Genomic DNA, 18,834 nt, shown 5'->3' on the forward strand with positions numbered 1-18,834 from the left:
GGTGAAAAAGTGGACGGGATGCAAGCAGCGAAACTTGAAGTGACAGAGTCTGTAAAGCAAGCTTAACTGGAACATAATTAAGAGAGGGAGCACCCGGTCAAGAGATGTAGAGACACACAAGGAGGAGTAAAGGCATAGGAGGCATGCTAACAGTCACCTTCAAAGATGGGAAGTGTTCGCACAAATGGTTTCACAGTGGGTAATGGGGGCTCATTTACCTTTGGTGGTAGTCAAAAAGTGCACAGGGCGCTTCTCAGAGTGACAGAGTATGAAAAGCACGCTTTATAGGAATGTAATCGAGAGAGAGAGCACCAGTCCAGAGATGTTGAGACACATAAGGAAGAGTAACGCTGCAGGAACCTCGTTCTAAGAGGGGAAGTGTTCGCACTAATGTTTTCACAGTGGGTAATGGGGTCTCATTTACCTCTGGTGGTAGTCAAAAAGTGGACAGGACACTACTCAGAGTGACAAAGACTGAAATGCAGGCTTTATGGGAAGGTAATTGAGTGAGAGAGTACCAGTCAAGAGATGTTGAGACACACAAGGAGCAGTAAAGGTGTAGGAGGCTCGCTGAGAGTCACCTTCAAAGATGATAAGTGTTTGTAAGAATAAGAATGATGTTTTTGGAGTGGGTAATGTGAGACCACCTGCCGGTATTGGTGGTGAATAAGTGGATGGGAAGTGAACAAACACGTCTTGAAGTGACCGAGTCTGAAAAGTAGGCTTAATGGGAACATAATTGAGTGAGGGATCACCGGTCAAGAGATGCTGAGACACATAAGGAGGAGTAAAGGTGTAGGAACCTCGTTCTAAGAAGGGAAGTACTTGCACTGATGACTTTACAGCGGGTAATGGGAGCTCGTTAACCATTAGCGACAGTGACAAAGAGGAATGAAGATGAGCAACGTGTCATGAAAAAGTGACCGAGTCTGAGAAGATGGCTTTACGGGAATACAATCGAGAAAGGCAGCACCGGTCATGAGACTTTCAGACATAGGCGGACATCGAGGAAAGGCGTTGAAAGTACACATGGGGCCAGAGATATTTTGAAAATGATTCTACCACCTGTCTTTGACAAGTGCTGTGGCTGCTATAAAATAATATCTGATCACCTGAAACATGGCCAGCTGCCTCATCAATCCTTTTCTTCTAACCAAGAGCCCAGTCATTGCCTGTGTGGGGTCTGCATGTTCTCCTTGCGTTTTATTGCTCTCAATTCTCCACTCTTATGCACACATTTGTGTGAGGGGGGTTCCTGCAATACACTGATGTCCCATCCAGGGTGGTTTCTTGCCTTGTGCCAGATGCTGCTGGGATAGACCTCTGCCTCACATTAAATTAAATTAGCTTTGAGAATGTTAACTGAAGCATGTCATTTTAAGCTACGTGACTTATAATAATTGGAGGTCATAACAGTCCCATGTTTAAACAGTTGACTACTTTCGAGGATCGTTCTTATCAATGATGATTTAAGGTAGCTTTTGGCAGCCAGTGATCTACTGTATGTAATTTCTAGGAATGATAGACAATGACACTTGTGAACTACGCCAGGAAACCAAAAATTATTCCACAAACCCTAAATTACGTCCAGAGGGCTCACACACTAATATCCGTCATGTCTTTCCAGCACTTTGTCGGATTCGGTTTCTAAATCACTGTCACCGCCGTGCCGTGCACAATAGTACACTGTCTCCTTAATAGGAGCAGATGGGCCATTCGCAAAGTGAAAAAACAGGCCTTCTCAAAAACGAAAGCCAGTGGTCGTTAAACCTGCCCATCACGCTCGGGCTCACGAGAAACCAGAAGGGAGGCACCTGCGTCCGTCACTTTAATGTGGCGAGAGATCTCAACAGCCAGAAATGTTGTGGGGCTGATCGAGCACAAGGTGAGGAGATGAGCCGACAGAATGGGGGTCAAGTGCAGCACTGGAGCTCGGCCAGGGTGCAGGGCCTCTACGTGATTCGCTTAAAATTCCTCACTTGGTCTTCATCTGCATTTACATTTCAGAGGACATCTCTTTAGACGCTGCGTTGTTCCCCCAGGGAATTCCTTACAGGACTCAACAAACCATAGCACCTTTATTTGAGACGTCAGTTTAAATAAAATCATTGGAGATCAGAATCGACTGCCTAGGTGATGGAGACGAAGCCAGGGCAGCTTCAGACTGTAGACGTTTCTGGTTTGCCAGAAACCAACTTATTGGTGACAGGAAAGTGAAGAAAATATTAGGACTCTCAGCAAATTAGGGTAGGTAAGGGAAATGCTGTTCAACAAGCAGGAACATTAAGAGCTTTGCACATACCCTTACAGTTCAAGATGAACAAATACCCAAACCACATTCTATATACTGTAGCACCTTTCAATGCCAACGTATTGATGGCAGATGGCCGGGACGCCCAGAAAGGACTAAGATGGGGGAAAGCAGATACCTCTGCAGCATAGCGGCACCCCAGATTCCTGCAGGGCACCACGGGAGTTGGAGTTTGGCTTCACAGCCCTGCTGGGTGCCGTGGGTGCCACCTGGAGACGCTACAGGGGGGCTCGAGAATCAGTATTTTCCGTATAGCCCGGAGGTACTCCCGAGTCACAGGGACGGAACCACAGAAGTACTTCTGGGCTGAAGATAACCACAAATCTCCATCTGACCTGGAGGTGCAGATGAGTCACGTAGCCGGTAGGACACTTCGCTCCACTCTCTTTTTTCTGGGGGTTTCGTATTGGTTGTACTGGATTGCCTGATTGTTTCGGGCAAATCCTATTTCCTTTGTGCTCTACGTAGTTCCATTGTTATTGAAGAACATTTTTGTGAAAAATAAATCTTTTATTTTATAAGGACACTATGAGGCCCTTATTGTGTTTAGCCAGGGTTTTTGATGGAATTTCCCCCCCTTTTTTTTTTTGGAACTGCTTTTTGGGACAAATTCTCTCCTAGTTACAACACAATACACACTAACTAAACTACAACAACACACGACACATAATTATTATCATGCGGCATTGTCGATCAACATCCATGGGTCATCTAATTCACTGTCACTATCTTCAAGTATGCATTTTCAATGTAATTGTCCAGGGGACTCAGTCTATCGCTCTCTTACTTATAAACCCTCTCATTGTGAGCATATAAAAAAGAAAATTTAGGGAAAAATTAATCCATTGGCGTAACCATTATATAGTTCCTTTCAGTGTCACTGCCATAAGCCTAATAACGATGTGACAGTTCATAATTAAGCCACCAGTTTGCCATCAGTCGTCCCGTTCATTTTTTGAACAACTTATTAAAATTTGGGACATTTTCTTACAAGGGTAAAAGTTGGGTTTTCTTTGCAATGCTTTTAATGTTAATTTCTATAATCTTATGATCTGCTTATTATCAGAATTGCTTTGTTATCACTTTTCTGTGTTTCTTCTCGTCCACTCCTAATTATGAAGGGGATATTGAGTATCACAACATTTACTTCCTGATTCAGTTTATTTACCGTGACTGTTTCCTTACCACGAGCGGCTCACCCTTTGTAATTGACAAGTGACAATAAAAAGGAATGCTTTGTCCCTTTCCGCTGTCGACACACTTGCTGACCCTGGCCAGCCTGTCGTCATCATTTCCTTTTGAGCTGTTTCATCCCAGCGCCCTGAATGTTAAAACAAGAAGGCCCGTAAAACGAGCGCCGCGACAATAAAATCTAAATGCAGGACGAGCAAGACAATGGCGAGCATCAGACCCTTCCGTAGTGGCAGGAAACACGACAGAAATGATTTATACAAAATACACACACTGGCAGTCCATTCTTAATGAGTTAAAACCAAATGGCTTATTTTGTGGGAAGGTCATTAGATGAAGTAGATATCAATCAGTGCGCTCAATCTTCACCTCCGACCTCCTGAGTGAGTCTGATGGAGTAGCAGTACTTCATTTGGAATGGTGGCCATCTATTCACTTTAACATTCACTTATTCTGAGTCTAGGGATCGTGACGACCGGAGCTTCGGAATCAACCGTGGACAGGGTGCCTCATACAGAAAACAACGCTGCGTGTAACAAATATTAATAGACAAAAAAGAAAATGTCAGGGTGCTGCAACATCGTTTGTTTGAACCCCACAGCAAGTTGCTGTTCTCTTTAGCACGCTCCTCTCATGTCTGCAGACAGGGTGTCTCTACCACATACCCAAAGATATCCATCCATCCATCCATTATCCAACCCGCTAAATCCTAACTACAGGGTCATGGGGGTCTGCTGGAGCCAATCCAAGCCAACAGGAAACAAACCCCAGGCAGGGTGCCAGCCCACCGTAATGCCCAAAGATATGATATTCTCAAATGGCCTATGTGAGCGCTTGCATGAGTGCGGCCAGCAATGGACTGGCAGCTTGTATCTGATGTAACCAGGACAGACTCCAGCACCCTGTGACATGTGTTTGGATTAAGCAGGTGTGAATAAGGCGCTATATCGGCGCCCGTCCAGACACAGATTCACACAAAGGAACGTTTAAAATAAAAGCAATATTTATTTTTCTCTTCACCTGTGAGCGCATGTCTTTCCCGTGTCCCACAAGCACCAACACACACAATCTGCCACTCTTTCTCTTCCTCCGCCACTCCTCCCTGACAACCTTGTCCTCCTCCTCCTGACTCAGGCTCCTCGAGTGGTGGTCGCTGGCCCCTTTTAAAGTTCACCCGGATGTGCTCCAGGTGCTTGATTGCCGTATTCCAGCTGCACTTCCGGATGTGGTGAATATGTTGCCCACAGGGGCTCCGGAGTCCCAGCTGCAGCACCCCCTGGCAGTGCCTGTGGGACCCAACAGGGCTGCACCAAACTCCAATTCCCGTGGAGCCCTGTGGGAACTCCGACACACCTCTCCAACCCAGGGGGGGAGGCCATCTAGCGTCCCGGGTGAGGTATTGCACCGTCCAGGGCTGCTCCCCCTGAAGATGAAGTGCAGGGGTGCCCTGGCTGGGCATGGACCCCAGCCGCCTGCCACATAGGTTTAACAATGATGAGTCAAATTGGTATGGCTCATTAGATTGATAGAATCAACATTAGGGGGACATTTAATACACAGGATTAATACTGTAGGCCAAAAGATGGAATGGTTTGTCTGTCTCCTTCATGACTAATGTTTGGTTATGGGCTGGGGCATAAACCAGATTGTAGGGCACTAGATAGATAGATAGATAGATAGATAGATAGATAGATAGATAGATAGATAGATAGATAGATAGATAGATAGATAGATAGATAGATAGATAGATAGATAGATAGATAGATAGATAGATAGATAGATAGATAGATAGATAGATGTGAGAGGCACTATATAATAGATAGATAGATAGATAGATAGATAGATTTCCTCCCTCACACTATGTGACTCTTCAATTCCACCCGGGGGGGTAAACGTTAACATTATAGAAAGTTATTGTCTGTTATACCTTCATTGTTATTACTCTTTAATTTAATATTGTTCTTTATCAGTATGCTGCTGCTGGAGTATGTGAATTTCCCCTTGGGATTAATAAAGTATCTATCTATCTAACAGAATTTATACTGATGTAAAGTAGTCATTGTGAAAGGAGCGATAAATAAAAAAATATGAGTGTTTACTATCAAACTTGTGTTCACGGCAAATGATATAAAATAAAAATAATTTAGTGTTAACATTCATCCATCCATCCGTCCATTATCCAACCCGCTATATTCTAACTACAGGGTCACGGGGGTCTGCTGGAGCCAATCCCAGCCAACACAGGGCGCAAGGCAGCAAACAAACCCCGGGCAGGGCGCCAGCAGACCACAGGGCACACACACACACACATACACACCAGGGACAATTTAGGATCGCCAATGCACCTAACCAACATGTCTTTGGACTGTGGGGGGAAACTAGTGTTAAAATTAATATAGAAAATAATGATTGAATAATTAACTGTGTTTGCTATAAAAGACATCCACAACAGAAACAGATAAAGTAATCTCACTGTGAAAGGCGCTATATTAAAATCAGCTGATAGATCAAAAGCTCTCCTGGCAAGTCTGGTTGATTAATGGTGTTCACTGTGCAGAGCTCCGTGAAAAATTAAAATGACGATAAGCTTTCCCAATATTGCCAAATAAGTTTGTAAATTTGCAAAAGACTCCAGCCCACTGGAGGGCCTTGGTTTAAAATCCTCATTTTCGTCTTTAAATGTGGGGACGTGTAAAATGTTTTTCAGAAGCGTCAAACTTTGGAGCTGCATGTTAACATCTGAGGAATTCTGCGTCCCCCTTCACTTCGCCAGTGAATCATCTGCAGGACTTTACACGTGTTGAGCATTTCTTAGTGAGCCAACAGAGCAGGCCACACGACGGACTCTGTGCACTTTAAAGTTTTTGACCCTTGTTTTTTTTCACCTTTAAAGTGAAACTATTTTGTTGGCTATGGGATCTCATCCCTTACTGTTAAGGAGGTGAAGGAGGGTTACAATGTGTGGCATTTCCTACACCAGCTTTTGCCATCTCTTGTGTTACCACAGCCAGCTACGAAAACACACTTCTTGCCAACCTTCAGCCTCCTGAATAGCAGACCCAAGCTACTGCCGAAAACACAAACTGGGAGGGATGTGCAGAATATTGGGCTTTTACTATTTTGGTACAAGTGAAGAAACTAACATTTTCTCCTTGAGATCAGCCAAGATGACATAGACAATTGTTCCTTTCATTACATACAAAGAGACAAAAATACAACCTAAAAAGAAAGGAAACAATAGATAGATAGATAGATAGATAGATAGATAGATAGATAGATAGATAGATAGATAGATAGATAGATAGATAGATAGATAGATAGATAGATAGATAGATTAGTAGGCAAGATTAAATATTTAGATAAATTAAGAACAAGGGCATTTTATTATAGATAGATATGAAATTGATTATACAGGTTTAATAATATAATATAATATAATATAATATAATATAATATAATATAATATAATATAATATAATATAATATAATATAATATAATATAATATAATATAATATAATAATATGGGGTGCACAGTGATACAATTGTTTGCTCTGCTGCCTCACAGGCTCTGGACGATGCTTTCAAATCCCAGCCTGAGTCCATTGATTGGTGACCCCAAATGGGCCCAGTGGTAGTGAGCGTGTCTGGTGCCCTGCTATGCACTGGTATCACATCTTTTGTTGCCCAAAATAGGCTCTTGACCATTTGGTGCACTTTTAGAATAAGGACATTCAGAAAATAAATGGATGACAAAATAACATTTTTTTATCTATATGGCAGCTTTGTCAGCTCAGAGCACTCTTATATATTATTACTATATAATAATGAGGAACAATTAAGATGTCAATTTCTCCATTTTCCTAATGCACTTAGTATTAAAATGTACTGTATGCATTTATTTTTGGTGAGGAGAGTTGTTATTTGTTTTAATTATGATTTTGTTCTGAGCTTCTGTAAAATTTCCCATTGGGGACAAATAAAGAAAATTCAGTCTTGCCTACTACACTATATATCATATAGTGCCTTACATACCTACTGCCTTTCTTGTTCATCTAAATTTTAATCTTGCCTATCATAGCATCTATCTATTTTATATAATGCCTTTATTATTCATCTATCTAAAGTTTAAATCTTGCTTACTACACCATCTCTCTCTCCCTATTATATAGTGCCTTTCACATCTATCTATCTTATATAATTCATTTTTTATTAATCTGTATAAAGTTTTAATCTTGCCTACTGCACCATCTCTCTCTCCCTATTATATAGTGCCTTTCACATCTATCTATCTTATATAATTCCTTTTTTATTAATCTGTATAAAGTTTTAATCTTGCCTACTATACCATATCTCTCTCTCTCTCTCTATTATATAGTGCCTTATCACATCTATCTATCTATCTATCTTATATAATTCCTTTTTTATTAATCTGTATAAAGTTTTAATCTTGCCTACTATACCATATCTCTCTCTCTCTCTCTATTATATAGTGCCTTATCACATCTATCTATCTATCTTATATAATTCATTTTTTATTAATCTGTATAAAGTTTTAATCTTGCCTACTACACCATCTCTCTCACTCTATTATATAGTGCCTTTCACATCTATCTATTTTATATAATTCCTTTTTTATTAATCTGTATAAAGTTTTAATCTTGCCTACTACACCATCTCTCTCTCTATCTATTATATAGTGCCTTTCACATCTATCTATCCTATATAATTCCTTTCTTATTAATCTGTCTAAAGTTTTCATCTTGCCTACTATACCATCCCTATCTCTATGTATTTATCTATTTATCTGTCTGTCTGAAGACAAACTATTGCAGGGAAAAGAAGCACATAAGACTATTAATATAGTCTTATTAAGTAATAAGAGGTTTACAAACGGGTAACCTAAAATGCCTGTTTTAAACTTAGCCGAGTCTCTCTCTGGGGAAAATATGCCATTATGGGCAAAAAAATTTGAGAAATGTCTCCAGAAATGTAACCAGCCCTGAAACATCAACATTCCCATTGAAGGACACTTTAAAAAGACCACAGTCACTCTGCGATTACGAGTCGTGTACTCCAGCAGCTCTCATTATTGGCAGGATAAGGCCTTGAGGGAAGAAATAAAAATCAGTGTATGTTGATATAAACATGCAGAGTGTTAACAGTCGAGCTATTTCAAAACATTACAACCCACACAACTGTAAGTGAAACACAATAATTCTGGCAAAGAAAATGAAGTGAAAAATGATTGCATTCAACATTATGGTAGGATTTTACTCCATTGCTTCTATCTCAGAGAGTTCAGTGTGAAGGGCTTAACATTTTGAACGTGAGGTACAAGTCAAGTCCATTGTCACTGATCCTGTCAAAATGCAACATACGAGGGAACTCGTGTCAGTATCCCGCCACTGTACAGTAGATACAGCGGGCACGCTGCCACGTCTCAGTTACCTATTATAGTGATGCCATCCGGTGGACAGCCACTATTTTTTTTTGGTGCCCTGATGGTCTTTCTTCATCACAAGTCATCTGAATTGCTAACCGCTGAGCGCAAACAGTCACCAACTACCAAATGTGATGTGTGCCACAAAGCATGGAGAGTGCAAAAGAGATTGTCCTATTCACGGGCCTTGTGCTTCTAAACCTGCACTCTAAGTGGGGCCGTCTCTTAACTTGTAGTTGTGTTGCTGGTGAAAATAAAGTAATGAACAGTTTCCTTACATTTTTGACAGGTTTACCACTGATAATAAAGCCATTACTTTCTAATACATTTCTTTACACTTTTTAGAAGTTTTGATAGAATTCCTTATTTATCACATATGCGCAGACCAATAGTGCAACGTCCTGGTAAGAATTGCTCCGGTGCTCAAGGTGTTAATCCAACATCTAGAATTGTTCCTCCCGGTTAATCACACAGATTTTCAAGGGATCGGATGTTATGATCAAGTACACTGGAAAAATTAAAAAAGGATAAAAAGAATTCTTGTCTTTGTGCAATAGAGTGTTAAAAAGTCATCAAGTGCCTGAGGTTTCGGAGATTAGACTACATGTTTCCGAAACAAATTCTGTTTCATTTAAAATTCAGACTTCTCAACAAAAGAAGATTAATTCAATCAAAAAAAAAACAACAACCAGATAATGTATCAACCTATCAGGCCATAAACAACTTCATATTTAGTCATCCAAAATCAAATCAAAACTCAGAAATTTGAAAACAAAGGGCTTTAACAAAACCAAATTCAAACCAGAGGAATGTCACAATTCAACTCAAAAAAAAAAAAATATATATATATATATATATATATATATATATATATATATATATATATATATATATATATATATATATATATATATTAAGAGCTGGTATGGGGCCATGTATTGTCACAATACATATATATATATATATATATATATATAAACACCCAATACAGACAGATGCTAGAGGCACACTGATAAAAACACAAATGTTTCATTTTTCTTCACTTTGTGGGAAATGGCTTCACCATTTCTCCCAGGCACAACAGTCCCACAAGCACAATACCACACAATAGCAATTCTTTTCTCTTCCTTTCCTCCACCACTCCTCTCTGGCAAGCTCCATTCTCCCGACTCGGGCCCTCGGAGTAGTGGCTGCTGGCTCCTTTCATAATGCACTCGGAAGTGCTCCAGGAACTTGAAGACCTATTTCCAGCAGCACTTCCGAGTGTGGCAGAAGACCTGCTCTGTAGGGCTCAACAGCAGGCACAGCACCCCCTGGCGGCGCCCGCAGATCCCAACAGGACTGCCCCAAACCCTATGCCCCAAGAAGCTCCACTGGAGTCCTAGGCACCAGGGGGGCTGTCATCTAGTGTTCCTGGGGAGGTACTGCCCTGACCAGGCTTGCTCCCCCAGTCCATACAGTGAAGAGGCATCCCGGCTGGACAAGGAAACCAGCTGTCTGTGCCAGTATATATATATATATATATATATATATATATATATATATATATATATATATATATATATATATATATATATATATATATATATATATATATAAACACACGCACACACACACATATGTATATATATCCAATATATAATACGCCACAGTGGCTGTTCGTTTGTCTGTCTAGGAATTTTAAATCACCTGCAGCTCGCAAACCGTTTCACCTATTGACCTGAAATTTGGTACACATATACTACGTGATGGCTACTATCCACTTTCGGGGTGATGATTTTTATTACTCTTCCATCCATCCATCCATTATCCAACCTGCTATATCCTAACTACAGGGTCACAGGGGTCTGCTGAAGCCAATCCCAGCCAACACAGGGTGCAAGGCAGGAAACAAACCCAGGGCAGGGTGCCAGCCCACTGCACACACACACCAGGGACAATTTAGGATCGGCAATGCACCTAACCTGCATGTCTTTGGACTGTGGGAGGAAATCCATGCAGACAAGGGGAGAACATGGAAACACACATATATACACACACACACACATATATATATATATATATATATATATATATATATATATATATATATATACATATATATACATATTGTATACACATATATACATACATATAAACACACATCCATCCATCCATTATCCAACTCGCTAAATCCTAACTACAGGGTCACGGGGGTCTGCTGGAGCCAATCCCAGCCAACACAGGGAGCAAGGCAGGAAACAAACCCCAGGCAGGGCGCCAGCCCACCGCACACACACACGAAGCACACACTATTGACAATTTAGAATCACCAATGCACCTGACCTGAATGTCTTTGGACTGTGAGAGGAAACCCATGCAGACACGGGGAGAACCCGGGAAGCTAACCCAAGTCTCCTTACTGTGAGGCAGCAGCGTTACCACTGCGATACCGCATCACCCTATACACACATATATACATATACACATATACACATATATATATATATATTGTGCCTCCTCCAGACCGCGAGGGGGCGTCCGTCCTGGTTCTATTGGGAGCCACGGGTCGAGGGCATGGAAGCCCTACCCTGTAGGGGCCTGTGGTTGCCGCCAGGCGCGCCGATGCGGTTGATCCCATGCAGTCGCCGGCGGAGCTGAAGCCCGGCCGGGGCGCCTTGGAGGACGAGAGGAGAGCTTGTGCCTCCTCCACACCGCGAGGGGGCGTCCGTCCTGGTTCTGTTGGGGACCACGGGTACAGGGCATGGAAGCCCAGCCCTGTAGGGGCCGTGGTCACCGCCAGGCGGCGCTCGATGCGGTTTATCCCGTCGGTCGCGGCTGGGGCTGGAGCCCGGCGGGACACCTTGGAGGGCGTGAGGAGGCGAGTGCCTCCTCCAGACAGAGTGGGGGCGTCCGTCCTGGTTCAGGGGGCCTCGGGTACAGGGCATGGAAGCCCAGCCCTGCAGGGACCCGTGGCCACCGCCAGGCGGCGCCCAGTGCCTAATTATCCGGGAGCCCGACACTTCCGCCACACCAGGAAGTGCCGGGGGGAAGCCTTTATGTGGCACCCGGAGAGCTGCCAGGAAGACAGCCGACACTTCCGCCACGCTTGGGCGTGGCCAAAGACGGAACACCTGGGGCTCATCCGGGAGCCTTATTTAAGGGGCCGCCTCCCTCCAGTCATTGGTGGAAGTCGGGAGGAAGCAGACGGAACTGGAGAGAGAGGACGGGAGGCGGCCAGGAAGGCACAAAAGACTGTGGGCCTGGACTTGGGGAGATCGGTGCAAGAAGGCACTGGGGGTGCACGTGAGCACAAACTTTGTAAATAATACTGTAAATAAATGGTGTGTGGTGACAATATGATGTCCGTCTGTCTGTGCCGGGGCCGGCCGTCACAATATATATATATATATATATATATACACATACTGTATATATATATGTTAACATGGCAGAAACTATTTATTCACAAAACATACTTCATATGTGCAAGATGATTTACAGGATTTTCTCGACATGTTCACCATCATCATCAACGCATGTACCATATATGCCACATAAATTGTCCACAAAAATTGCATGTAAGTATATACATAGCAATGCCATTAGTGTTAACATAATTTGGACTCACCCTGTATATATTATAAATATATTTCCACAGCAACAGGCACCCTATAGCTCTAAATTGCCAGCGCCTTTATCCAAACAAACTGGAGATGCACAATAATGTGAATTAATTCCAATCTTTAAGACAGAGGCTCCTAAAATTAAAAGAACACTACAAATGCATTTGTTGAGGCCAAAAAAAAAAAACAGAAAGGATGCAAACATTGCCCCAAAAGATCACAGAAACCTTAATAAAATTGAAAAGAAAACAGCCATCATAACACATGCACCCTAGTGAGATGTCTAACACATTACGGTGTTTCTACCTCTTAAACACCAAAGACGTCGACTTGTGGCCAGCCAAGCTCAGATTACCTCATTTAACTGAGTGCAGATATGCAGCAGCACCTACGGGACAGTGGCAGCCAAGGAGGGGCAGCTCCCCGGCCTTTTTTGCCAAAACTTATATAAAAACCACCACCATTCAGATGTTAAACATCACTTGGGAGAAACAGAAGAAACTCATCTTCTTACTTTCACACTTTACCAACATTCCTACCTTCAGCTTGCAATTTTTTTTTTTTAATCGCCCATTTGTGAAACCACGTGACGAAAGCTCAAATAAATATTCTACTGACCTGATCATCATAACGATACGTGAGGAACTGCTCTCCTGTTGTGTCTTCCATGAAGCTCCCCTGTGGCGAAAGTGCAAATTCGGGGAGGAAGTAGGCACTCTGAGAATGACTTGCTCCCGCCTGTAAAAAGGAAACAAATAAGACTTTCAATGAAAAGACCTTTAATTTAATTTAACCTACATTTATAATATTTTTGTAAGCATTACATTATTAGCATATTTTTAGCCAGTAATGCACTGTTTGGGCCAGGAAACTAGCCCTTAAATATCAATATGCAAAGTTATAATACTTTCGAATTTTAAACAAGGCAAAGGTCGCCATTTGGTATAACGCAAGTCAGTGCAAAACGTATGCAAATAAAAACGGTGAGATAGCCTCTTGAGAAAAGCAGGGACTTCTTCACTTCTCACATGAGCAAATTGTGAGTCAGTACAACAAGAGTGTGACGCAGAGCTTTAGGCAGTTATGACGGTGACAACATGTGTAGCACACTTCTGGCTGCCATGCAGTAGTAACCATAAACAAAGGGTCCCAAAAATGATGATGTGTGTGAGAAACAAAATGGCAATGTATAATCCATATTAATAAAAGAGTAAGTGTTTTTGTGTCTGTGTAACTGTGTGTCCATCCAGTAGTTATATCTCTGTTATTCCAACAGATGACACTTCACAAATATTTGGGGTAATACAAAGTAAAATGCTTGCATTTTTCATTCCAACAGATGGCGCATCACAAATATTTGTAGTAATAGAATGCATTGCATTTGTCATTACAACAGATGGTGCATCAGAAGCATTAAAACTGCTTTTGTGAATCCCATATGAAATGGCACATAACAAAGACATGTGCATTGTAGTCATCATTCCAACAGATGGTGCATCACAAATATTTGTAGTAATGTATTTTTACACAACAATGTTTGTGAAGTGCCATCTGTTGGAATAACAAATGCAATGCATCTTATTACTATATGCATGTCGATTACTTTGATTTCAATCTTAGACAGGTAGCACAGCTTGTAAACGAGGAGATAAAATCATAATATTTTACTAGAGACACAATGTTAAAAAACAAGCTGCCTCAATTAGAAGTTTTGTTTGTTTGAACTATAAAGGACTTTTGAAGGCAATTTATGACCCAAATACATTTGTGCATTCTTTCTCTCTTGCTTATCTAAGTACATCAGTACATTTGTACTTTCTTCTTATCTTAGTAATTTGTGATATATTTAGTTTAAAGTGATCAAACAAGACAGTAAGAGATGGCACTGACAAGGTTCGAGGATCAAAGCTTTTGGGCAGAGCCATCCATCACCAGGACAGCTAGCCAAACAATGTCACGAGGTCTGGAAGCTCATATGAACCTTTGACATAAATAGTGGCCTGGTCAACACACCACAGAGTGATGAAGACTCTTCACTGAAAGAGATGCCATGGACTTTTAAGCAGGCAAATCACACATCAGCCAGACTACTAAATCTGAAAGCCACCCGGGACAACATCCTCTTTTTGACATTGTGGCTAAGCTTCTAATCATTCAAAATTGGAACCGTTTTTACACAAAGTAATTATTAAGAGAGGTCTTCTCTAATTTTAATCTGAATGACTCAAATAATGGAATTTTACTCAATTGGACTAGTTTACCCTTGGGTTATTTTTTACAGACTTTTTATAGAAGGTAAAAGGCTCCAAAATAATATTGAACACGCAGTCCGTAAAATCTTACTAAAATGAGCGACTAAAATTACAAAGACCCTCCAGTAATGATAACTTCACCCCACCAACTGGTGCAAAACTAATTCCATCTAGAACAGGGGTGTCCAACTCTGGTCCCGGTGGGCCGCAGTGGCGGCAGGTTTTCATTCTAACCCTCTTCCTAATCAGTGCCCAGTTTTCACTGCTAGTTCACTCCTTTCCCCTTCATTTTACTAGCCCTGTTTTGAAGGATTCTTCAATGGCAGCCAAACAGAAATGAGATGTGAAACGAGCTGACAGATGAACAGCTACATTGGAACATCAAACTCCAGCCAATTTCACTCCAACCAGTTTCTTAATGAGAAGTTAATTCTTGCTCTTAATTAAAGTCATTATTGAATATCAGGACTTGTTGCTGCTCTCATTCTACCAGAGCAGACTGTTGATTTTCAGTTTTTTTACAAAGACCACCATCAAGATGTTTTGGTGACCTGAGCAGACCAACATGACCAAGACCTTCACCCTTCTTTATTTTCAGGCTAGCTGGTCTTGTTTGGTGTCTCATTATTGTTTGGCTGCTCATTAAGAAAAAAGAAACAACTAAGGAGTCTGAGTCACGTCAAGTTAATCAGCAGCAAGAACGGCTCACTAATTAAGAAGACACTTGGTGCAGCCACTGCGACCCACCAAGACCAGAGTTGGACACCCCTGATCTAGAGGGTCAAGGTTGCTCCCAGGTATGTCGTTCCATCTTGGTCTGAGAGGGGGTGCTTGTCTTCCTTTTCCTCCATAGACCAGTGAGGGCAATTGACTCCGCCCCTTCCGCTCTCTGGGCCATAAAAGCACAGCTGCCTGGAAGGAGGCGTCACTTCAGGACAGAGCGACCAGACAGAAGGAGCTCCTCTGTAACCTAACAGGAAAACGTCCATATTTAGTATTTTTCCAAGTGTGCCCCCATTTTTTCATTTTAGTTTTTGTGGTGTCAACAAAGTTTTTTATGCACATCTTCATATTTTTGATCATATTGAGATCTAACCAACAACACCAAATTTTAATCTGAGAATGCACTATTGGCAGAAATGCTCAAGACTGGGGCTTCGCTAATGTTTTTTATCATCAAAAATATACAGTTACACATGTGACACATTTAAAATTAAAATCCATGTGATAAAATATACTTAAAATTCAAACACTACTTTGGTTTTCAATAAATTTCATGAAATGTTTTAGTCAGTCAGTCATTTTCCAACCCACTACATCCTAACAAAGGCTAACGGGCGTCTGCTGGAGCACAGGGCGCAAGGCAGGAACAAACCCCGGGCAGGGTGCCAGCCCACCGCAGGGCACACACACACACACACCAAGCACCCACTGCGGACAATGTAGGATCGCCAATCCACCTAACCTGCGTGTCTTTGGATTGTGGGAGGAAACCCACATAAACACGGAGAGAACATGCAGACTCCACGCAGGGAGGACCCGGCAAGCGAACCGAGGTCTCCTTACTGCGCCACCGTGCCACCCGAAATGTTTTAGTAATTTTAATAATTCCACATTTTAAATTATTCCATTCTATAACAATACAAATTCAATTGCAAATATTATAAATACTCATGAGAATACTATCACTTTGCCCTGCAGTGGGCTGGCGCCCTGCCCGGGGTTTGTTTCCTGCCTTGGGCCCTGTGTTGGCTGGGATTGGCTCCAGCAGACCCCCATGACCCTGTAGTTGGGAAATAGTGGGTTGGATGATGGATGGATGGATACTATTACTTCTTATTTCTGAAATCAATAACTGACATATTAGCGATTACAGAAGTTATGTCTAACGGTAAGAGAGAGGAATGAACGTGAACTACGATGTTGGCTTACAGGCGGACAGGCCTATAGACGTGTCTAGATGAGTCTGGAAATGTCAAGTGATGCCACTAATTGAGGCAGCCCTCGATTTAATTGAATCGACACGCAGAGAGTCGCAGACTGGTGCCTTTATCTTTACTCACGTCTCAACCATTACGTTCTTTATTAACGTTGTTATGCCGTCACAAGCATCGTGAAAACTATAAACAAAAAATATAAACATACATATTTTTAACATTTTAGAAAGAAACAGAATAAATGAAACAACATATAATCAATTGCATTTACCAAGGGTGCAACAACTGTAAAAGATTACCATTTCAGAGATCAGCGTTTGCCTTCCATTATTTCCTCACAGTTTCGCCACAGCTCGGGTATTCTACGTCAGGGGTCGCCAAGTCCGGTCCTGGAGGACCACCATGGCTGCAGGTTTTCATTCTAACCATTTTTTTTAATGAGTTCACAAATTGAATTTCTTTTTTAAGATTTGTTCCCTTGAATTTCTTCGTCATTCCTCTGAATTGCTTCTTTTCTTTTCCTTAAATGGCACCCAAACAGAAATGAAATGTGAAGTGAGGGAGCCGACAGAAGACCAGCTAAGTCAGGGCCTCAGACTCCAACCACTTGCTTAATGAGGTGGCAGTTCTTGTCGTTAATTAAACCCGTTCTTTAATTTCATGGCTTTGCTGCGCCTCTCGTGGTGCATTAGCAGACATTTCTGAAATTGTTGACTTTCTCTTTCTAAGGGCTCTGTTAAAATGTTTTGGGGACCTGAGCAGATCTGAGATCTTCATCTTTCTTAATTTTCAGATATCGTATGATGGAGACCAGTTGTTTTGGCTCATTTTCTATCTCATTATTGTTTGGCTGCTAATTGTGGAAAAAGAAACGATTAAGGGGTCTGAGTCTTCAAGAACAAGTTAAGTCAAATTAGATCAAAAGAAGTGAATTAGCAGCAAAAATAGACCACTCATTAAGAAAAGGGTTAGAATGAAAACCTGCAGCCACAGTGGCCCTCCAGGACCGGAGTTCTGCGTCATTTCGTCCCCGACGTGCAGAATGAATTTACGGCGGTCATTTACATTGTGGCATGCAGCTGGGGGTTGAGCCCAGCCTGGAGGACCGGAGGAGGGCTTGTGCCTCCTCCAGGCCACGAGGGGGCGACTGCCCTGGTTGTGCTGGGGGCCACGGGTAGAGGGCTTGGAAGCCCAACCCTGTAGGGGCCCGTGGCCACTGCCAGGGGGCGCTCCGGTGCCTGAACAACCCTGGACCTCAGCACTTCCGCCACACCAGGAAGTGCTGGGGGGGGAAGAGGAGCAGGGACACCCGGAGGGCTTCCGGGTGCGCAGCCAGCACTTCTGCCACACGGGGGTGTGTCCGCAGAAGATTGCCGGGAAGCAGCTGGAGCCCATCCGGGCTGTTATATAAGGGACCGCCTCCCTTCATTCAGGAGCGAGAGTTGGGTGGAAGAGGACGGAGTTCGGAGAGGGGAGTGGAGCCGGCCAGAAGGAAGGCATTTGGAGACTGTGAGGCTTGGACTTTGGGGGATCGGTGCTGGAGGCACTAGGTTGCACGGAAATAATTGTAAATAGTACTGTAAATAAAATGAGTGTGTTGGGTGAGAAACCGTTGTCTGCCTATCTGTGTCCGGGTCCAGTTCCACAACACGAATTCCACTGATCGCCGATCGTCGACATATTCGGTGTGATTTTCTACCATAAACGGTTGCAATAAATAGCTTCCTTTTTTTTTTTTTCACACCCCCCTTTGCAGATATCTCAGGGGCGCCCCCCACAGGTTGAGTAACACTGTCATATGCAAAACTTTCTGTAATTAATAATAAGAAAATGAACCCTTTGACACCGGGGAGTCACAACGACAAAAGCTTTAATAACGAGATGGTTCTTGTTATAAAGTTGAACTACTTAAGCAGCTCCATCTCATGCATCTTCAGACCTCTCCATCATAAGCCTTCTCCAAATTAATAAATTAATACACAGCATATGCAAAGCTCTTGGTAATAAGTAAGACAAAGGGTAAGAAGACGACAACTCCTTTGACACCAGCATAATGACTTAACCAAATGTTGATGTTGTTATAAAGCTGAACTACTT

At 42.3% G+C, this 18,834-nt stretch overlaps 1 protein-coding gene across 2 annotated transcripts in view; it reads right to left on the minus strand.

Annotated features, from left to right (window-relative positions):
• adamtsl3 (ADAMTS-like 3) overlaps window positions 1-18,834 on the minus strand; it is a 486,079-nt gene that overhangs the window by 368,120 nt on the left and 99,125 nt on the right. For both annotated transcript variants that reach the window (XM_039772774.1, XM_039772775.1), the window contains exon 3: window positions 13,167-13,286. In XM_039772774.1, the coding sequence (XP_039628708.1) occupies window positions 13,167-13,286 (120 nt within the window). The remainder of the gene's footprint in view (window positions 1-13,166; window positions 13,287-18,834) is intronic.

This window comes from Polypterus senegalus, chromosome 12 (assembly GCF_016835505.1).
Source record: "Polypterus senegalus isolate Bchr_013 chromosome 12, ASM1683550v1, whole genome shotgun sequence".
NCBI lineage: Eukaryota > Metazoa > Chordata > Cladistia > Polypteriformes > Polypteridae > Polypterus > Polypterus senegalus.